The sequence below is a fragment of the Gigantopelta aegis genome, chromosome 1 (assembly GCF_016097555.1).
Source record: "Gigantopelta aegis isolate Gae_Host chromosome 1, Gae_host_genome, whole genome shotgun sequence".
Taxonomy (NCBI): domain Eukaryota; kingdom Metazoa; phylum Mollusca; class Gastropoda; order Neomphalida; family Peltospiridae; genus Gigantopelta; species Gigantopelta aegis.
In genome coordinates, this window is record NC_054699.1 from 34,805,462 (window position 1) to 34,830,115 (window position 24,654).

Sequence of the window (24,654 nt, forward strand, 5' to 3'; positions counted from 1 at the left end):
CGTCCAGTTTGTAGGGAATTCAGGTTTTTTTAGGGTCTGGTTTTGAGGCAAATCTGGTTTACTAAAGGTCTGGTTTTCAGGGAAATCTGGTTATTCGAAGGTCCAATTTGGAGGGAATTCTGGTTTACTGATGGTCTGGTTTTGATAAAAAAATATTTTTTTTACTGTATATCAATCCTTGCAAAGGTTAATGACAGCCAGATCTGATACCAAATCAACAGAATGCATATAAGATGAAACCAGACTGTGCTTTGTTTATACATGCTCACCTGTATGTTGAAGTATGTATCGACCTTTATTACCCATATGGGCTCAAATATACGGGGTAATATTTTTTCGATCTCTGCACAGTGTGCAGATTGCTTCTACAGCCACTGATTGGCTGGCTTAAAAATCACGATGTTTGGTTGGTTGCTTGTCATGGCCGGAACTTCACTTTCATTCATATAATGTTTCCATTCATGAGTCAGATTACACATACGTTATACGATATACAAAGATTTACAAAAACAAATGGACTCACTTGTTCCGTAAACATGAAATGGTATATTTTCATAAGCAGCGGCTTTAGTAATATATAAAAATAATTATTTTCAAATGCAAATACAGTTGTATTATTTTGTACTGTAAACATTTGGCTGTAAAAAGAACGCCGTTATGCTATGACGTCACTTACATTACGTCATGTAATGTGCGTAAGATTATATGACGTAATGGCTGATGGCTTTGTTGTAGACTGCAGAGGAATTTTTACATTAAAAATCAGTTAAAATTGACAATGGGTAATAAAGAGAATAACCAACTCGCTACGAGGAGTTACGAATTATCTGTCCCTCGTGAATGAATGTTGTAAAACCCTCGCCAAAGGCTTGGGTTTACAACATTCATTCACTCGGGACAGATAATTCATAATTCCTTGTAGCTCGTTAGTTATTCTCTAAATATCACACTGTAATGAGAAAACCACCGTCTTTCTACAGCAGATGGATGCTGCTTTCTAACAGGTTGATGGAGAGCTCGCGTTTGGTGCTTGGGTCATAAGATCAAACTGCCTTGTTGGATCCACTCTCTCAATGAATTTGTTCCTATCCCCATAACATATATTTTTGTGATCAGATCTTATTATACATTGTAGACGTGGAAAGTGCTCGCCTGTCGGTCGGTCTAGGATCAATCCCTGTTGGTGACCCATTGAGTTATTTCTTGTTCCATCCAGTGCACCACAAAAGGCATATCAAAGCTGTGGTATGTGCTATCCTGTCTGTGGGATAGTGCATATATAAGATGCCTTGCCACTAATACAAAAAACAAACCCATAACCAGTTTCCTCTAAGACTGTATGTGAGAATTTCGCATTTTTCACATCCAACAGCTGATGATTAATAAATCAATGTGCTTTAGTGGTGTCATTAAACAAAACAAACTTTAACTTTACTGTTAAAAACAAAACATGCATTTAATCACACAATCTTACCTTCTGGACAGGAAGGGACAAAAACATAAACAGTTTTAAACATGTACCAAAGAACAATCTCTATGGACTAAAAAGAATATCTTGCATTTTTTGGGTGTATTTTGGAGATGAAAAAAAGAAGAAAAAAGATATGTACTAAAAATAAAATACAAGCTTTTAAATTAACTATTAGTCTTTGCCGTGAGCTAAATCAAGGTGAGCTGAAGATCACTCTCCTGAAATGGTACTAGGCGAGCAGTCACATAAAGTTTCAAATGAAATTCAGTGAAAAATATATTGCAAGGCAATCAATTTGTCAGTCTCCTGAAAGATTGCAGGTGAGTGTGGATGGGAGCAGGAGTGATCACTCACCTGTCCAGGCGAAGACTGTTGTGTACACAAACATGTAACATGGACGCCACTAATTACAACAAACAACGTCCACATTCCAGTGTTTTGCTATTTTTGTGTAATGTACAGTGCTAACTACTTAGTGTATAATGAAAAAATGTGGAAGGTTTCCTCTCTAAGACTATATGTCAAATTACCAAATGTTTGACATCCAATAGCCGAATTGTCATTCATAGCCACTGAAATACATGTAAGTCGAAAATGGTCGTTCAATTACGAGGGCCCATATTTTCGAATAGAGCTGGGTAGTATACCATATATACCATTCGGCATCGGTATTATGTCAACACTGATTTATCGTAACGAACAAATTTCAAAATACCAAAATTTCGGTATTGAAAAATTCATGAGCACTAACAATATATCTGACGATTGCAAAATAGCTGAAGATGGCCATGAGTATGGAATTTAATTTTATTTAGATGAAATTAGCGGGTGAGACTTAACTCGGGCATGCATTTAAAGCAGAGTATACAAAAAATACCACTTGGTATCTGTATGGTATCAATACCGAATACCATACCAATACCGAGGTAAATCATCAAAAAATACCGATTCCGAACCTGAAATTTCAATACCGCTCAGCTCTATTTTCAAAGCTACAATGTATCTTAGAGCTGTGAAATCATAAAACCATCGTAAGTTATGATGTCAATATGGTGTGTTCTGTAGTCTATGATGGTTTTTGTGATTTCGTAGTGCTAAGATAGATTCAAAAATCCCAAGCCAGGAAGTTACCACGTGGTACATGTACTTCAACTATATTTTTTATTAACAAAAACACCACTACATGTACCTCAGGCATCTGAAAATTGCGAGAGCGACAGTTTCGTTCGTCCATCACTCGGGTAGTATAGTTAGCGGAAAACATTCACAAGTTCATGATAGGGTACGTAAAAACAATTTGCGTTACCTGAATTGGTTTTTGCTTTCGCATATGTTCAATTCTCAGTGGTCTGTACGTGTTTAAATGTAAGCTACAGACATAAGTATCATTACAAGAACAGTAGCCATATGTTCAATTCTCAGTGGTCTGTACGTGTTTAAATGTAAGCTACAGACATAAGTATCATTACAAGAACAGTAGCCATATGTTCAATTCTCAGTGGTCTGTACGTGTTTAAATGTAAGCTACAGACATAAGTATCATTACAAGAACAGTAGCCATATGTTCAATTCTCAGTGGTCTGTACGTGTTTAAATGTAAGCTACAGACATAAGTATCATTACAAGAACAGTAGCCATATGTTCAATTCTCAGTGGTCTGTACGTGTTTAAATGTAAGCTACAGACATAAGTATCATTACAAGAACAGTAGCCATATGAATGAAGAACATGTTTATGAACGAATGATAATGGGAACTGTAAACTTGATAAACGTGTCGTAACCTAGGTTACCAGCCCTGCAATTTATAGTAACGTGTAGTGTACATGGGTTACTAGGCTCTATGCTTAATTTGATGCCTGTATTCACCACTACCATAATGCACTACCACACTACTAGGAAGGAAATGTTTTAGTTAATGACACATTCAACACACTTTATTACGGTTATTTGGCATCAGACATATGGTTACGGACCACACAGATATTGAGAAAGAGAACCCATTGTCGCCACTTCATGAGCTACTCTTTTTGATTAGCAGCAAAGGATCTTTTATATTAACACACTACTAATGAATTACTTTACTTGTAATGTGGGAAGTACATGTAAAAGATCCCTTGCTGCTAATGATTGTACATCTAGACTGCAATTGCCATGTTATACACATAAGGTTGATGACAGATAATTTCTGCAACATCAGTTTTCCTTAAAGGGACACACCCTAGTTACAGTTATTTGTTAACCATTACGGCATTGTTTTTCGCTATTAAACCCCATTTTTCACAAATAAAATTGCACTTTACTTACATTTTATTATTTAGAATACACATTTCCATTCACCTGAAGTGCTTTTTGTTAATCCTGATGTTTGTAAAACCACGAAATGCATTTTTTGCATTTTTTCACAAGACGTCTATCGAGAAAAAACCGTTAAGCAAGCGAGGTCCAATCTATTTTTAGAGGGAATCTTCCTGTGTAAACGTCACAGATGTTGGTATACCACGTGACCATTATCATTTTGGTTCGGTTTGTTTTCTCGTGCACAGTTCGCGCAATCAACATCCGATTTGTCGTTGTTCATTTGTGAGATTTTTCTTCACAGTTCGTGAACATTTTCAGTAACAATAAAGTTCAGACAAGTAAGTGTCTCAATACAAAACGTTACAAACCCTTAAAACCAATAATTTTGCTAAGTCTTATAATATCTGGAGAGGGGATACAACCAGGACAGAACAGTTGGAACATGTCCAGGAGAGGTGAAAAGAACGCACCACTAGTCTGTGCGCACTCTGTGAAATTTGTCGTGACGTAGGCATTGTTGTGCTTCGAGCGACATCTACCGGTGACATCAGAATACAAACTTTCAAAATTATTTCAAGCAATTGGGACATGGCGATTCCCATGGTATTTATCGATATAAAACCTGCTTTTTCACTCCATTTGATAAAAACGTGATCTAAGTGTGTTACAGGTTTGTAGATTAACCAAATTATAATTTATTTTCGCTGGATGGAACTAGGGTGTGCAGCTTTAATACACAATAAATATAACATACAATGTCATGTACCTTACTGTAATTTCACTTCTTATCTGTATTTCGTAAATAATACACTTTTTTTTTTTTTAAATCCTGTATTTTGTTCAAAAACAGTAAGATGCATCAATAATTTTCAAACAAAACATTCTCAATAGCAATTTTGCACTAAAAGTTTTCCAGCATTCTGAAAATGGATACTTCATGCACCCAGTTTACTGTTGTTGCAAAAAGAAGTTTGTTTTATTTAACGACACCACTAGAGCACATTGATTTATTAATCATCGGCTATTGTACATGTATGTCAAACATTTAGTAATTTTTACATATTATAGTCTGAGAGAGGAAACCCGCTACATTTTTCCATTAGTAGCAGAGGATCTTTTATATACACCATCCCATAAACTGGGTAGCACATACCACAGCCTTTCATATACCAGTCGTGGTGCACTGGCTGTAACGAGAAATAGGCCAAAAAAGCCCATCGACAGGGATCGATCCCAAACTGATCGTGCATCAAGCAAGCGCTTTACCACTAGGCCACTCAAAAACAGTTAGATGCATCAGTAATTTCAAACAAAACAGTTAGATGCATCAGTAATTTCAAACAAAACAGTTAGATGCATCAGTAATTTCAAACAAAACATTCTCAATAGCAATTTTGCACTAAATGTTTGGCAGCATTCTGAAAATGGATACTTCATGCACCCAGTTCACTGTTATTGCAACGTGACACCATGTTGAGCAGACAACACTGTTTACATGACGGCATGTTTTTATTTTTGACAACTGTAGACAAACAAACAAAAAAAGCTTAATGTAGTAGTATTGGTATAAAGTGCTTCTACTGGCAGCAGCTAGTGGGAATTTCCCTATTAGCTCAATTGGTTTTCATTATTTGTTTGCATTACCATAGTTTGACACCCAATAGCCGATGTATTTTTCGTGCTGGGGTGTCGTCAAACATTCATTCATTCATTCATTAGCTCAAATGGTAGAGCACTACAACATATTTTTCACTATTAAAGCTGTTTTTGATAAATTAAACTAGAAGTACTTGCATTTTGTTATTTACAATATTAATTTTCATACATCTGAAGTGGTTCTGGTCATGCAGGTTTTTGCAATACCCCAAAATGCCTTTTTCATAATTCTAAAAAAAGCATGTTTGTTAGAGAAGTAATGACAATATTTCCCCGTTTAAACATCACTGATTTTAGCTTCTCTCGCTTATAACTTTATCCAAATGTGTTGCAGGTTTGTAGATTAACTAAACTTAATGTCCATTTTCATGGGTTGAAACTAGGGTCTGTACCTTTAAGTATAAAAAGACAGAAGTAAATATGACCATTCAGTAAGTATAATATTTACAAAATATGACCATTCAGTAAGTATAATATTTACAAAATATGACCATTCAGTAAGTATAATATTTACAAAATATGACCATTCAGTAAGTATAATATTTACAAAATATTAGATGGATATGTTATATTTATTGTGTATGAAACCAAAACAACAGTGTGTGAATTGTGTCATTGACCGTAATAGCCCACCATATATTAGAATGTGATGGGATGTTGGTAAACATTCCTTTCCTCACCTATGACTGCCGTAATTCTCCTTGGTGTCGGCTGATTGCTTGTGGTTCCTGTGCCAACCTGACCACAATTGTTCTGACCCCACGCGTATATCTAGATAAAAATAAATACAAGAAATATATAGTACTTTACTGACGGAAGGAAGGAAGCACATAAAGATTAACAGCAGGTAGTGACTCCAACCAAAACTCCCAAGGACAAAGGCGTAAGGGCTCCCATTTTCGTAGGGGGGACAGGCTGGTGTTTGCCAAAATTAAACGAAAATGCCCAAATCTGGATACTAATGTTTGTTTAGCTTCAACATTACTTTCAAACAGCTATATAGGGTTGCAAACAAATCACATTTTTACCTGGATTACAACTAATTGTATGAGTAGAATGATGGTAATATGTGGTAAAAAGGCCTCAGGTTAACACATTTTGCCTGAATATCTCTTTAAAAAATTTGCCCGAATTTGACAATTTGCTCCAGCACTAGTTGGGCAGTTGCACCCATCCTCCCCCCCCCCCCCCCCACACCATCTTGTATGCTTATGCTCATGGATAGTGTTAAGAAGTTATCTGTGTTAATGATATTCAACCTCATATACATGTATTTATATCAAAAATAAATACAAATATATAGTGATTAAAAGAAATATGGGATTACAAACCATAAACAACAACAGCAAATACTGTCAGGAGGTTTAACGGCATTACTGACATTCAGTCCCTATTTCTCGTTCCAGCCGGTGCATAACGACTAGTATATCAAAGGCTGTGGTATGTGCTATCCTGTCTGTGGGATGGTGCATATAAAAAGATTCCTTGCTACTAATGGAAAAATGTAGCAGGTTTCCTCTCTAAGACTACATGTATATGTAAATATTACCAAATGTTTGACATCCAATAGTGGTATCGTTAAACAAAACAAAGTCCCAAATTACATATTTGTCTACCGTGAGTTTTTTCTCCCTCATTTCTTTTCATCAGTATATTCAACTTGTCAGTATTTCAAAAAGCATTCTGAGAGTACTGCTAAAGCAATACATTTCACCTACCGGGTCAAAAACATTTGTGCCTCTCCTAAGTTCAAGGGCCATAACTCTGTGAAAAATGAGTAAATCAAAATGAAAGTCAAATTTGATCTGTAACAGTATATGATAAAGCTATACACAAAATTTCAGCTCAATGTTCTGAGATATTATGGAAACAAAATCCTGAAAAAAAATGTTTGTATCTCCTAAGTTCAAGGGCCATAACTCCGTAAAATAATGGGTAAATTGCCATGAAAGCCAAACCTTTTCTGTAACAGTACATGATAAAGGTATAGACACAAATGTCAGCTCAATATCTTGAGGCATTATGAACAAAAGTCTGGAAAACAATTTGTGGGACAGACAGACAGACGGACTGGACTGGTAGGGGACTAATAAAGACATTAAACAAACACCTAAACTAAAACAAATTATACTACTCAACGTTTGCTTGGCATATTTGGGGGGAGGGGGGGCAGGATATAGCCAAGTTGTAAAGTGCTAGCCTTTGGTGAGACCATTGGGCTATTTCTTGTTCCAACCAGTAAACCGTGGTATGTGCTATCCTGTCTGTGGGATGGTGCATATACAAAGATTCCTTGCTACTAATGGAAAAATATAATGGGTTTCTTCTCTAAGACTACGTGTCAGAATTACCAAATGTTTGACGTCCAATAACTGATGATTAATAAATCATTGTGCTCTAGTGGTGTCATTAAACAAAACAAAACCCCAAAACAAGGAAAAACATGTTAAGTAAAGCAAATGCATTTATTGTGTTCAGTAGATGACATATATAATTATTGTTGCCATGCATTACTATGTTGATGTACGGAGTGTTCAGATCACATAGTCACACTGATCACCTGTTGCACAAATTGTTTATCATGACATATTTTTGGTGTATTCCTAGTGAAAGTTGAGTACAGCAGGGAGAATCTGTGAACTGTAAAAAAGAGGAAATCTAGAGGGGTCGCGAAAATTCTTGAAATCCTAGGTTAAAATCTGACACATTTTGGAGAAAAGGACGATTAAAATGTGAGGAAATGCAATGTTCCATGAGAGGAAAACAGCTGATCTGAGAATTCCCACCCCTGTGAGTAGTATATATCAAATATGTACAATACTGACTTCAAGTGTGTATACATGTACATGTATACAATGTATATATTTTTAAAACTAAAATTCTACTATAAATTCAACTTCCAGTAACTTTATAATTAATTAATTTAACCGTAATTGAATATACATGTATTCATGTAAATACACTGTAAAAAAAAAAATTAAAAAAATTAGAGTTACCTCCCCATCTGCTGTGAGTGCCATTGAGTGGTGACCTCCACAGGCGACCTGTGCAACTCGTTTCCCCTGTAGGTTTGTGGTGACGAGGGCAGGAAGAAACCCCTGGTTCGAGCCACCATTACCCAGCTGACAGTAGCCATTGTGACCCCAACTGAACACCTCACCACCTGAACAAAAACACAAAATCATTTCAAATTATACTTTTGATAATTGTAGATTATGACATGTTAATTCAACCGGCTTCAGTGATGTCATGGTTAAGCCATCCGACATAAGGCTGGTAAGGTACAGGGTTCACAGCCCGGTACCAGCTCCCACCCAGAGTGACTTTGAACAACTCAATGGGTAGGTGTAAGACTACTACACCCTCTTTTCTCTTACTAACCACTAACAACAGCTAACCAACTGTCCTGGACAGACAGCCCAGAAAGCCGAGGTGTGAGCCCAGGACAGCATGCTTGAACCTTAATTGTATATAAGCATGAAAATAAGTTGAATTGAAAATGTTAATTCATGGATAAATAACTTGAGTAAGTACATTTTAAAGGCTATATACCAAATTTCAGCTCAGTATCTCGAGACATTGTCAAAAACTTGTCTGGAAAATTATATGGGAGACAGACAGACAGACAGACAAAGATAAAACCTACAGTCCCCTCTGGTTGGACTGTTAGGGACTAAAACGTCATCTCCTAAAGAACAAAACAGCCATGAATGGCTGCATTTTACTTTGACAAAAAGTAAGATATTGTTTTGAAAATGTTATGCAACTCCGTAACATTTTGTGATATCACATAATAACCCCTTCACCCTGAAGAGTGTTACATAATTGTTGAATGGAAGGAAGGAAATGTTTTTATTTAACGACACAAACAACACTTTTTATTTACAGTTACCGTATTTGACCGGAAATTAGCCCAGGGGGCCAAGACAACTCATTGTAAGCTTAGCATGGGATGGGCTTATTCCCAGACAAGGGGCCAGTTTTGTTGAAAAAAACACAAAAAAACTAATAATTAAAATAAATAATAATTAAATGAACTAGGAAGAAAATGAAAAACGTCCAGTAGCACATCTATTAATTAGTGTTCCATTTGTTATTAATAAATAATAGTTTATTAATTAAAAATTTTTTTTTACTAGTATCTAATTATCAGAAACGCACCTTCTATGTTACCAGTGCTGTTTATTTACATTCAAAATTTAATTCTGAGAAGACTTAAAACAACAAACTCAATAGTGTATACACACGTTTCTGACAGGCAGTCAGCTTACACTACAAAGAATTGTCAATCTAGGCCATTGTTCTTAGCCAATCAGAATACGGTATTTGCCTAATTAGCATTAACTGCGGACACAGTGTGGTGGTAAAAATAGACATTGGTTTTAGTTCAGACTTGGGTTTGGGTACTTCAAAAGAAATACTGCAGGCATGAAATTGAAAACAATGTTACACACTGTTACTATTAGACTACTAAATCTCACTGGTGGTACAATATTGTGTTACATTTGTGTGTTTAATTATTTGCAGGAGGTATGACCTTTTAAATGAACTTTGAGCAAACTTGCAGTTTTGTGTTATTTATAAGGTGACGAAGTTGGGGGTAGGCTTATTTACGAATGAGGGCCTAATTTCTTAAATGCTATCAAAATGGAGGGGGGCTTATTCAAAGACATGGGCTAATTTCCGGTCAAATACGGTATATGGCATCAGACATATGGTTAAGGACTACACAGATATTGAGAGAGGAAACCCGCTGTTGCCACTTCATGGGCTACTCTTTTCGATTAGCAGCAAAGGATCTTTTATATGCACCATCCCACAGACAGGATAGTACATACCATGGCCTTTGTTACACCAGTAGTGGAGCACTGGCTGGGGTGAGAAATAGCCCGATAGGCCCTCCAACAGGAATCGATCCTAGATCGATTGCGCATCCCTTGTTGAATGGCCTCAAAGCCCTAGAGTTGGAGTGACCATTAAGAGTTACAAGGTCTTCTTACTTCCCGACACGGCCAGAACATGTGGTCCACTGCCAAAAGCAATGTCAGCTATCTTCTTACGACACAGAATCTCGATCTTACGGGGGACAAAACTGCTGTGAGTGTCACCTGAAAAATACAAACATATCATTGAGTATATATTATCAAATATATATATTTATTTATTTATACATTAGTCCCATACCAGTCCAAATTGGAAAGCAGGGCTCAAAACAGCGGCCTGTGAAAAGCAGAATACAGTCCATTTTTTAGAACTAGCAGTTGAAACAGAAATATATCAGATAAAATTACCAAAAAATCACAGGTCATTTTTCAAGACATACATGTATATAAATTTGTACGATTATCTCATCTATTTAGCTTGTGATTCTGTTAAATATTTTAATTGTATAATGCTCTAAAATACATCTCAATTTCCCCACCACACACACACTGTCCCAAACTCGTCAATCACACCATAGTATTGTACTGTCTTATCACACACACTGTCCCAAACGCTTCACTCACACCTTAGTATTGTAGTGTCTTATCACACACACTGTCCCTAATCCTCCACTCACACCGTAGTATTGTACTGTCTTATCATACACACTGTCCCAAATACTCCACTCACAATGTAGTATTGTACTGTCTTATCACACACACTGTCCCAAATACTCCACTCACAATGTAGTATTGTACTGTCTTATCATACACACTGTCCCAAATACTCCACTCACAATGTAGTATTGTACTGTCTTATCATACACACTGTCCCAAATACTCCACTCACAATGTAGTATTGTACTGTCTTATCATACACACTGTCCCAAACGCTCCACTCACACTGTAGTATTGTACTGTCTTATCACACACACTGTCCCAAATGCTCCACTCACATCGTAGTATCGTAATGTCTTATCATACACACTGTCCCAAACTCGTCAATCACACCATAGTATTGTACTGTCTTATCACACACACTGTCCCAAACTTGTCAATCACACCATAGTATTGTACTGTCTTATCACACACACAATCCCAAAGGCTCCACTCACACCATAGTATTGTACTGCCTTATGACACACACTGTCCCTAATCCTCCACTCACACCGTAGTATTGTACTGTCTTATCACACACACTGTCCCTAACTCTCCACTCACACCATAGTATTGTACTGTCTTATCACACACACTGTCCCAAATGCTCCACTCACACTGTAGTATTGTACTGTCTTATCACACACACTGTCCCAAACGCTCCACTCACACCGTAGTATTGTTCTGTCTTATCACACACACTGTCCCAAACGCTCCACTCACACCGTAGTATTGTACTGCCTTATGACACACACTGTCCCTAACTCTCCACTCACACCGTAGTATTGTACTGTCTTATCACACACACACTGTCCCAAATGCTCCACTCACACTGTAGTATTGTACTGTCTTATCACACACTGTCCCAAACGCTCCACTCACACCGCAGTATTGTACTGTCTTATCACACACACTGTCCCTAACTCTCCACTCACACCGTAGTATTGTACTGTCTTATCACACACACACTGTCCCAAATGCTCCACTCACACCGTAGTATTGTACTGTCTTATCACACACACTGTCCCTAACTCTCCACTCACACCGTAGTATTGTAGTGTCTTATCACACACACTGTCCCAAACGCTCCACTCACACCGTAGTATTGTTCTGTCTTATCACACACACTGTCCCAAACGCTCCACTCACACCGTAGTATTGTACTGCCTTATGACACACACTGTCCCTAACTCTCCACTCACACCGTAGTATTGTACTGTCTTATCACACACACACTGTCCCAAATGCTCCACTCACACTGTAGTATTGTACTGTCTTATCACACACACTGTCCCAAACGCTCCACTCACACCGCAGTATTGTACTGTCTTATCACACACACTGTCCCAAACGCTCCACTCACACCTTAGTATTGTACTGTCTTAGCACACACACTGTCCCTAACTCTCCACTCACACCGTAGTATTGTACTGCCTTATCACACACACTGTCCCAAACGCTCCACTCACACCGTAGTATTGTTCTGTCTTATCACACACACTGTCCTAAATGCTCCACTCACACTGTAGTATTGTACTGCCTTATCACACACACTGTCCCTAACTCTCCACTCACACCGTAGTATTGTACTGCCTTATCACACACACTGTCCCTAACTCTCCACTCACACCGTAGTATTGTAGTGTCTTATCACACACACTGTCCCAAATGCTTCACTCACACCGTAGTATTGTACTGTCTTATCACACACACTGTCCCAAATGCTTCACTCACACCGTAGTATTGTACTGTCTTATCACACACACTGTCCCAAACGCTCCACTCACACCGCAGTATTGTACTGTCTTATCACACACAGTCCCAAATGTTCCACTCACACCATAGTATTGTACTGTCTTATCACACACACTGTCCCTAATCCTCCACTCACACCGTAGTATTGTAGTGTCTTATCACACACACTGTCCCAAACACTCCACTCACAATGTAGTATTGTAGTGTCTTATCACACACACTGTCCCAAACACTCCACTCACACCGTAGTATTGTACTGTCTTATCACACACACTGTCCCAAACGCTCCACTCAGATCATAGTATCATAATGTCTTATCATACACACTGTCCCAAATGCTCCACTCATACCGTAATATTGTACTGTTTTATCACACACACAATCCCAAAGGCTCCATTCACACCATAGTATTGTACTGTTTTATCACACACACAATCCCAAAGGCTCCACTCACACCGTAGTATTGTACTGTCTTATCACACACACAATCCCAAAGGCTCCACTCACACCGTAGTATTGTACTGTCTTATCACACACACTGTCCCAAATGCTCCACTCACACCGTAGTATTGTACTGTCTTATCACACACACTGTCCCAAATGCTTCACTCACACCGTAGTATTGTACTGTCTTATCACACACACTGTCCCAAACGCTCCACTCACACCGTAGTATTGTACTGTCTTATCACACACACAATCCCAAAGGCTCCACTCACACCATAGTATTGTACTGTCTTATCACACACACTGTCCCTAATCCTCCACTCACACCGTAGTATTGTAGTGTCTTATCACACACACTGTCCCAAACACTCCACTCACACACCGTAGTATTGTAGTGTCTTATCACACACACTGTCCCAAACACTCCACTCACACCGTAGTATTGTACTGTCTTATCACACACACTGTCCCAAACGCTCCACTCAGATCATAGTATCATAATGTCTTATCATACACACTGTCCCAAATGCTCCACTCATACCGTAATATTGTACTGTTTTATCACACACACAATCCCAAAGGCTCCATTCACACCATAGTATTGTACTGTTTTATCACACACACAATCCCAAAGGCTCCACTCACACCGTAGTATTGTACTGTCTTATCACACACACAATCCCAAAGGCTCCACTCACACCGTAGTATTGTACTGTCTTATCACACACACTGTCCCAAATGCTTCACTCACACCGTAGTATTGTACTGTCTTATCACACACACTGTCCCAAATGCTTCACTCACACCGTAGTATTGTACTGTCTTATCACACACACTGTCCCAAACGCTCCACTCACACCGCAGTATTGTACTGTCTTATCACACACAGTCCCAAATGCTCCACTCACACCATAGTATTGTACTGTCTTATCACACACACTGTCCCTAATCCTCCACTCACACCGTAGTATTGTAGTGTCTTATCACACACACTGTCCCAAACACTCCACTCACAATGTAGTATTGTAGTGTCTTATCACACACACTGTCCCAAACACTCCACTCACACCGTAGTATTGTACTGTCTTATCACACACACTGTCCCAAACGCTCCACTCAGATCATAGTATCATAATGTATTGTATCATACACACTGTCCCAAATGCTCCACTCATACCGTAATATTGTACTGTTTTATCACACACACAATCCCAAAGGCTCCACTCACACCATAGTATTGTACTGTTTTATCACACACACAATCCCAAAGGCTCCACTCACACCGTAGTATTGTACTGTCTTATCACACACACAATCCCAAAGGCTCCATTCACACCATAGTATTGTACTGTCTTATCACACACACTGTCCCAAATGCTCCACTCACACCGTAGTATTGTACTGTCTTATCACACACACTGTCCCAAATGCTCCACTCACACCGTAGTATTGTACTGTCTTATCACACACACTGTCCCAAACGCTCCACTCACACCGTAGTATTGTACTGTCTTATCACACACAGTCCCAAATGCTCCACTCACACCATAGTATTGTACTGTCTTATCACACACACTGTCCCAAACGCTCCACTCACACCGTAGTATTGTACTGTCTTATCACACACACTGTCCCAAACGCTCCACTCACACTGTAGTATTGTAGTGTCTTATCACACACACTGTCCCAAACTCGTCAATCACACCATAGTATTGTACTGTCTTATCACACACACTGTCCCAAACGCTCCACTCACACCATAGTATTGTACTGTCTTATCACACACACTGTCCCAAATGCTCCACTCACACCGTAGTATTGTACTGTTTTATCACACACACAATCCCAAAGGCTCCATTCACACCATAGTATTGTACTGTCTTATCACACACACTGTCCCAAATGCTCCACTCACACCGTAGTATTGTACTGTCTTATCACACACACTGTCCCAAATGCTCCACTCACACCGTAGTATTGTACTGTCTTATCACACACACTGTCCCTAACTCTCCACTCACGCCGTAGTATTGTACTGCCTTATCACACACACTTTTCCAAATGCTCCACTCACACCATAGTATTGTACTGTCTTATCACACACACTGTCCCAAACGCTCCACTCACACTGTAGTATTGTTCTGTCTTATCACACACATTGTCCCAAACGCTCCACTCACACCGTAGTATTGTTCTGTCTTATCACACACACTGTCCCAAACGCTCCACTCACACTGTAGTATTGTACTGTCTTATCACACACACTGTCCACACTGTCCAAACGCTCCACTCACACTGTAACGCTCCACTCACACTGTAGTATTGTTCTGTCTTATCACACACATTGTCCCAAACGCTCCACTCACACCGTAGTATTGTACTGTCTTATCACACACACTGTCCCAAACGCTCCACTCACACTGTAGTATTGTTCTGTCTTATCACACACATTGTCCCAAACGCTCCACTCACACCGTAGTATTGTACTGCCTTATGACACACACTGTCCCTAACTCTCCACTCACACCATAGTATTGTACTGTCTTATCACACACACTGTCCCAAAGGCTCCACTCACACCGTAGTATTGTACTGTCTTATCACACACACAATCCCAAAGGCTCCACTCACACCATAGTATTGTACTGTCTTATCACACACACGGTCCCTAACCCTCCACTCACACTGTAGTATTGTACTGTCTTATCACACACTGTCCCTAACTCTCCACTCACGCCATAGTATTGTACTGTCTTATCACACACACTGTCCCTAACTCTCCACTCACGCCGTAGTATTGTACTGCCTTATCACACACACTTTTCCAAAGGCTCCACTCACACCATAGTATTGTACTGTCTTATCACACACACTGTCCCAAACGCTCCACTCACACTGTAGTATTGTTCTGTCTTATCACACACATTGTCCCAAACGCTCCACTCACACCGTAGTATTGTACTGTCTTATCACACACACTGTCCCAAACGCTCCACTCACACTGTAGTATTGTTCTGTCTTATCACACACATTGTCCCAAACGCTCCACTCACACCGTAGTATTGTACTGTCTTATCACACACACTGTCCCAAACGCTCCACTCACACTGTAGTATTGTACTGTCTTATCACACACATTGTCCCAAACGCTCCACTCACACCGTAGTATTGTACTGTCTTATCACACACACTGTCCCAAACGCTCCACTCACACTGTAGTATTGTTCTGTCTTATCACACACATTGTCCCAAACGCTCCACTCACACCGTAGTATTGTTCTGTCTTATCACACACACTGTCCCAAACGCTCCACTCACACTGTAGTATTGTTCTGTCTTATCACACACATTGTCCCAAACGCTCCACTCACACTGTAGTATTGTTCTGTCTTATCACACACATTGTCCCAAACGCTCCACTCACACTGTAGTATTGTTCTGTCTTATCACACACATTGTCCCAAACGCTCCACTCACACCGTAGTATTGTTCTGTCTTATCACACACATTGTCCCAAACGCTCCACTCACACCGTAGTATTGTTCTGTCTTATCACACACATTGTCCCAAACGCTCCACTCACACCGTAGTATTGTACTGCCTTATGACACACACTGTCCCTAACTCTCCACTCACACCATAGTATTGTACTGTCTTATCACACACACTGTCCCAAATGCTCCACTCACACTGTAGTATTGTACTGTCTTATCACACACACTGTCCCAAACGCTCCACTCACACCGTAGTATTGTTCTGTCTTATCACACACACTGTCCCAAACGCTCCACTCACACCGTAGTATTGTACTGTCTTATCACACACACTGTCCCAAACGCTCCACTCACACCGTAGTATTGTACTGTCTTATCACACACACTGTCCCAAACTCGTCAATCACACCATAGTATTGTACTGTCTTATCACACACACTGTCCCAAACTTGTCAATCACACCATAGTATTGTACTGTCTTATCACACACACTGTCCCAAATGCTCCACTCACACCGTAGTATTGTACTGTCTTATCACACACACTGTCCCAAATGCTCCACTCAAGGGGGGTAGGGCGTAATCGACGGCCAAAGGGCCTGAGTTGCTAGGGGGGTCCGGGGGCATGCTCTAAATCTAGAATGCAGGAGATGCATTTTCCTGCATTCTGGGAAGTAAATTTGTCACATCGTCAGATATCTCCTAGGAAAATATCGCAGCAGATATCACAAATTATCGTGCCAGCGATATCTCCTACAAAAGCCTTTAATAAATAGCTATACTTACCAAGCCCAAGACAGCTGCTACAGTTTGAGCCAATAGCAAACACATCATCGTCGTCCGTGATAAATATTGCCTCATTGCCAGAGCTTCCAAACACGCACACTTTCTTTATCGTTGACAAGACATCCGGGTCAAGAATGCTAAAAATGGGCCACCGACTTAAATCGGTCATGTGACATCTGACCGAATCCACATGGCTGTTATTGAGATTGCCTGCTGGCGGAGATGCCCTCTCATTATTGTCAGAGTCTTTACCTGAGACTGCTTTAAAGAAAGACATTGTAGACATGAATGTTCAACACTGTGCCATCTGAATCTTCTCGCGGGTTTGATGGATCTTGTGACCAGAGAACAGTGCAGTATTAGGATCAGATATTCTAAATATTCACATAACTCACAAGAGTCCAGTGAACATACAAATGTAGCTTTATGACCTGAAATTAAACGAAGAAGATAAAATTACTTTTTCAATTATTTATTAAATAATTTTTATTTCATAGAAGAAAAAAAGGGTAGTAATGTGAAATAGCCTAGAAGAAGGTGATGGATCTGAAATGCAATAACACATTAGCTGCATTATATGTTTATTACTTTTTTTGTCCAATGGAAAATATATTTATTTATAAAACACATCTACCACTGTAGAACATTCTGTTAAATTTGTCTGTAAATTCACCCAAAGAATAATGTAACATGTGGTTGGTGGCGGATCCACAAAATCCTTTTTTGGGGTGGGTGGGGTTGGAGGGGTAATGACATGTGGTGAAGGGCACAGATATTCCCGAAGAGATTCCTTGGATTCTGCAACATAAAAAATAAAAAAATAAAATTATATATAACTGTTGCAAAATTTAGGTCCACCACTGATAGAATAAAGCCAAAAATTTATTCCCTGCGTAAGAATGTTTCAATTCATTCTGTAAAGATTTGTATAGATTCTGGTTTTATAATTTACAATGATTATTATCTTTTATAAGAATACTTTTTAAAGTTCTTAATGAGGTTTTAAAGCTTATGATGTAATCTCTCAGGCACCAATTAATCTGAGACTGAAAAAGTGGGAGAAATTACCATTATCAGAAGACGAAAAGATTGATTTAAAAATTGGAGACGTCAACATTTAATTTATCAGTACACTTTGCATTAATTTTGAAATGTTCTGAATTTATACTCAGTCTGAATAAAAATTATTTCATTATCAAATATTACCACTCTCAATAATAACATTCATGCAAGACAAATTAATATTTTAATTAAAACTGTGATAGTACTAAGTATCTGGTAATTAGTGTGTCATTGTTATATTAAAATGAAAGTAATAATTAGTGAAGTAGGGTCCTTTGTGTATTTTATTAGGTATTTCATCTATTTGTTACAGTAGCCCAGTGGTAAAGCGCTCGCTCGACGCGTGGTCAGTCTGGGATCGAACCCTGTCGATGGGCCCATTGGGCTATTTCTCGTTCAGGCCAGTGCTCCACCACTGGTATATCAAAGGCTGTGGTATGTACCACCTTGTCTTTGGGATGGTGCATATAAAAGATCCCTCGCTGCTAATTGAAAAGAGTAGCCCATGAAGTTACGACAGTGGGTTTCCTCTCTCAATATCTGTATGGTCCGTAACCATATGTCTGACGCCATATAACCGTAAATAAAATGTGTTGAGTGCGTCGTTAAATAAAACATTTCCTTCCTATTTGTTAGAGGTATTTAAGTCTTTTATTTCAGCCGATGACTCAGTTATACCACGCTCTGCACAACTCAGTTATACCACGCTCTGCACAACTCAGTTATACCACGCTCTGCACAACTCAGTTATACCACGCTCTGCACAACTCACGCCACGCTCTGCACAACTCAGTTATACCACGCTCTGCACAACTCAGTTATACCACGCTCTGCACAACTCAGTTATACCACGCTCTGCACAACTCAGTTATACCACGCTCTGCACAACTCAGTTATACCACGCTCTGCACAACTCAGTTATACCACGCTCTGCACAACTCAGTTATACCACGCTCTGCACAACTCACCTGGGCATGCTCTGCACAACTCACCTGGGCATGCTCTGCACAACTCACCTGGGCATGCTCTGCACAACTCACCTGGGCATGCTCTGCACAACTCACCTGGGCATGCTATCTGTCAAACTAAAGCTATACCATGCTCTGCACAACTCACCTGGGCATGCTATCTGTCAAACTAAAGCTATACCATGCTCTGCACAACTCACCTGGGCATGCTATCTGTCAAACTAAAGCTCTATCCTAACCTGCCGCGACTGATTATTTTAGAAATCAATGATTTCCATTGCCGCATTCCAACTGCACGCGCACGACGCAACAGATTTATATGTCGCGTCGCACGTGTGTGGTCAGGATACAGCAATTGAAATCAATTATTTCTAAAATAATAGGTCGCGGCCGGTTAGGATACAGCTTTACATTCTTTCTTTTGTTATGTGCTTCTGTAGCTTGGGTAATAACAATAAACTGAAAGTGTAATGCTTCTGTTTTGAGAACGCTGTAAAACTAAGTGCATAATTGGTTTTAGAAACGATTTGACCCCACCACATGTACATAATCGGCCACAGACAATTTTCCCCCACTTCAATTTCAGCCCCATAACCTGGTCATTCAAGCCCCAGTTATTTTTCGATTTAACATATAATGTTTAAACCTGGAATTACTGCATGTGTTTTTAAAAAGTGATGATCTTCATCATTACTAATTTTTGGCCAAACGTTCTGATTTGATTATACCGGTCGCTGTTAGAATAATGCAATAAGTAATTATGAAGAAGAAACCAGATTTTCAGTGGAGACCAAAGCAATGTTATTTGTGTACAAGTTTGGGTTTAGTTTTGGGATTTTTTGTTAATTTATATACAATAAAATAAAAAGCTGTGATATTATTGTTATAACTGATTTACTTTGGGGTAAAACTAAAAGCATTACCAGCTTGTTCATACCAGTATGCAAAAAAAAAACCCACACAAAAGAATACAAATATATATTAAAATGATGCAAGACCAAACACATTATAGCCAACTGATTCGTATATAGAGATAACTACATAAGTGACCGTTGGATATTATTTATCTTACGAGGTTTTTTTAAATGTATCAAACGAACAAAAGTGAGGTGGATAAGTTTTTAAACAAAGTGTTGTAAGATAAATTAAAATATCGTGAAAACCCCCCCAAAAACCAGGTTTAAAATAAATTTACAAATCTTTTCCAAATAGAATTATCTACGGCACTTATGTGTCACAGGGTAATTTGTTTTAGGTTGACTTATACGTCAGAGAGTAATCAATTTCGATTGTAGTCTCTTCGATTGGATAAAAGTAGCTGGGGTGACCTACATCACCTATATGTAGGAACAGCCAGTCGTAGATCTTTAAAGTGTCAACCCACGTGTATGTGTTACCAAACATTGCTAATTTTTGATGTGTACATATCATCAACGTCCCTAACTACATTGTACTTCGAACACCATTCAGTTTGGGGTTTTTGTGCATGGTTCGAGCAATCAAAATCTGATTTGTTGCCGTCTTCTCGTCGTTAATTTGTGAGAATTTTCTTCACAGTTCGGGAAATGTTAATTTACAATAAAGTTCAGACAAGTAAGCATCTAAAGTTAAAGTTTGTTTGGTTTAACGATATCCCTAGAGGCAAACGTTTCGAGCCCTGGGTATGTTTTGACCAAGAATGGATACGTTTCAGTTTGGGTAGCATGGGTCCCTGGTTATTCGAAGTACTCAATCAGGGCCAGCTCTGGGTAATCAGAACATTTCACCAAATCATTAAAAATGCTAAATTTATAGCTATTTTCAAACAAAATATTAAGTATTACACACCTTTTTTTCGCCAAATTAAAATAAAATTTGCCAAATGTTATTAAAATTTGCAATTGGTGAATTTGGCGAGTGCCAGAGTTAACCCTGCTTAATAATTGTATAATTAGTATATTTTAAAACTGCTTTGTAATTTTATTATAATTATTAGTTGAAGAAACTTGTTAATTGTTACTTGAACCAACAATGCAGAAAAATATACATATTTGATGCAATCAAAACTACACATATGTTCATTTATGTTTGGATACCACTCTCATCCTCAAACAAATTAACTAATAATAACACTTTCAAGCATATCAGAATCACGTGAAGCATTTGTGATCAGAACACCTGGGCCAAGTTCAGCGAGACTGAGCAGATAAACATCCGCTAGACATGCTTATGCATTTCACAATCTGATTAAAATTACCTCCACTGGTTAATAGACATCACAGTAAACCAAATGGCCATGTTGAGAAGCAATCAAATAGTTTGCGAACGTTACCAAAAAGGTTCGTTGGCTAACTTAGTACACATGTCTAATTACACTCAAGTGTTTTTTGATTGATCTGCCGAGATATTCCGAGTCGATTCGTAGAGAAAGGATGTGTTTGTTTTTGTAATAAGTGAGCAGCAACAGAAATACCTGAATGTAATCGTCATTTGTAAATGGTGTTTGACACAGGCGTTTTGTTAAAAATAACTAAATGTCATGCAATAGTTTATAATCATATTATAATATATTTATAATTATAAACCACGACAGTTAGAGCGGTATCCAAACATTAAATAATGAATAATAATGCGCAAGTAACAAAGAAAATATGTATAAATGTCGGTAACTGCTATAAATTGCGTTCTTATCATGGCTATTTTAGCAGTTTGTACCTGTCACTTTGTATGTCAATACCCACAGGGACTTGTAACAGGGGGACGAGGACAAAAGTATATGTGGGGTTTTTTTCCTACTCTACTGACTGGTTTTTTAGATTGTCGCCCAACAGTTTATGATGTTGTCGATAGATGGCGTAACCGTACGGCCGCCATTAAGGGAGTGAAATTCATGCAACAATAACATGTGATGGCATTGCATCCGGGTGTAATTTCAGTATTTATTACTTTTTTGGAACGTTTTGTAAAAGCAAAACCAGTCTCTCAGATAATTCAGCCTCATTTAAAGATTGTATATTCATATCAATGTCGGTGGAAATCTGTGAATGATTAAAAACACAAATAATAAAGCACCTATACACGCCAATACAAAAGCATAGCGAATAAATTAAACACACGCAAGTAAATAAGTTTGATGGTTATTAAGTGAAACTTTACTGAATGCATCCTAAAATATGGAAAAATATTTCAGTTATGTACGTTTGTAAAAAAATGTGGTGTACCATTTAAAAAAAAAAGAAAAACAAAGAAAAAAGAAGACTGACCTTAGATCTAGATGTCAACATTTAGCTGTTACTATTATTAGCTCTGGGATTGAAGTGGGGTTGAAGTGGGGCGCAGTTCACATTTCCAAATATTGCTTTCTTATTAAATTTTTTATTAGATATGTGCAAATAAAATGATAAATAATTTACTGACGTAACACGGATGCAGGCCACACCAAAAATCGCACCCTCACCCACTTCATCAAATTAAAAAAAAAAAAATTATATATATATATATTCATATTTGTTTCTAGGAAAAAGGTTAAATTAAATTAATCATCTACAATATTCAATACTAAATTAGTCATTAAATGTTCTATATACTAGTTACTTACAAAACAAACCCCTTTGACACTTAGGCCTACTGGCGATGCCCAAGAAAAGTACAAACGGTTGCTAGTCACTTCATACCATAGTCATTTCGGACCTAATTTAGTTGTTTCGTACCCTGGTGATTTTGTACCCTGGTCATTTCGTACCATTGCAAAAAGTCATTTCGTACCCTGGCCATTTCGTACCTTGGTCATTTCGTACCCTAGTAATTTCGTACCTTGGTCATTTCATACCTTGGTCATTTCGTACCATAACTGCAAGTCATATCATACCATGGCAAACTAGTAACAATTTATAACAAAATCACAAAATAACATTAAATTACACATTTGTGGTTCATTTAAGGGATATTTTATTAGCAAAAGACTAAAAATTATTGCCACTTTGTATAATTTTTGGTTATGCTATTGCAAGCTGAAACGAGGTCTGACTGCATACATGTATAACTTGGGGTTTTTTCTTATGCAAAATGTTAACTTGTCCAAAGTTTGAAAAGAAGACCTAATAAATAAATAATATTTTGTTGGTCCATTATGTTGTTTTGTTGTTTTTGACTAATTATCTGGAGCCATTTCACACAAAATCGAAGTTGGCAGTTAGTAATAAATACCATATACGGCTCGTGTCAGGTAAAATGGAAATAACAGTTGACAGGTATTATGGTTATCGATAACGATATGCTGCACAATAACGTGTTCTGATTTTCGAACTGTCCAAATAAAGTTTTTAAAAAACCCACTGCTTTTATGCTATAGTCGATTTGTTTTTTACATACTGACCAGTATGAACTGACTAGGGTATGAAATGACTCGGGTAAGAAATGACTGGGGTACGAAATGACTTGGGTACGAAATGACTGGGGTACAAAATAACTTTTCAGAATGGTACGAAACGACTTTTTGCAATGGTACGAAATGACCAAGGTACGAAATGACTAGAGTACGAAATGACCAGACAGCATGGTACGAAATGGATGGTATGATATGACTTGGGTACGAAGTGACTATGATTCGTACAAACAAAACAGGAGCATAGGCTGAGGGGGGGTGTCATGTGATACCCCCGTCCGCTGTGACTAAAATACTGTTTTAAAGTTCAATATATTAGGCTATATACAGGTGTTCATGGAAATTATATTTGCTTGCATAACTTTAAATTATTTGTTATGCTTTTGTATTCACGTGCATATACATGCTTTATTATTTACGTTTTTAATTATTAACACACTTCCACCAACTTTGACATGAATCTACAATCTTTAAATGAGGTTGAATTATCTGACATACTGGTTTTGCTTTCAGAAAATGTACTAAAAAAGTAATAAATGCTGAAAATGCACCCAGATGCAATGCCTTCACGTTATTATTGTACACGTTTCACTCGCTTAATGGCGGACCAATCACGTTTCTAAACATGGCCGCGCACGTCACTGGTCAGTAAACCCATCCATATAAATAACTTTTAAAATCTGGCTTTGCTCCCTCCCACATCCCCAAACAAGAAAGAAAGAAAGAAGTGTTTTATTTAACGACGCACTCAACACATTTTATTTACGGTTATATG

General features: G+C 38.2%; 1 protein-coding gene across 1 annotated transcript in view; it reads right to left on the reverse strand.

The window, feature by feature from the left end:
* Positions 1–24,654, reverse strand: part of LOC121374155 (RCC1 and BTB domain-containing protein 1-like) — a 90,787-nt gene that overhangs the window by 64,587 nt on the left and 1,546 nt on the right. Inside the window, exons 2-5 of the mRNA XM_041501126.1 lie at positions 17,487–17,917; positions 10,427–10,534; positions 8,423–8,589; positions 6,107–6,197 (exon numbers count right to left, since the gene is read on the reverse strand). Of these exons, the coding sequence (XP_041357060.1) occupies positions 6,107–6,197; positions 8,423–8,589; positions 10,427–10,534; positions 17,487–17,772 (652 nt within the window). The 5' untranslated portion in view covers positions 17,773–17,917. The remainder of the gene's footprint in view (positions 1–6,106; positions 6,198–8,422; positions 8,590–10,426; positions 10,535–17,486; positions 17,918–24,654) is intronic.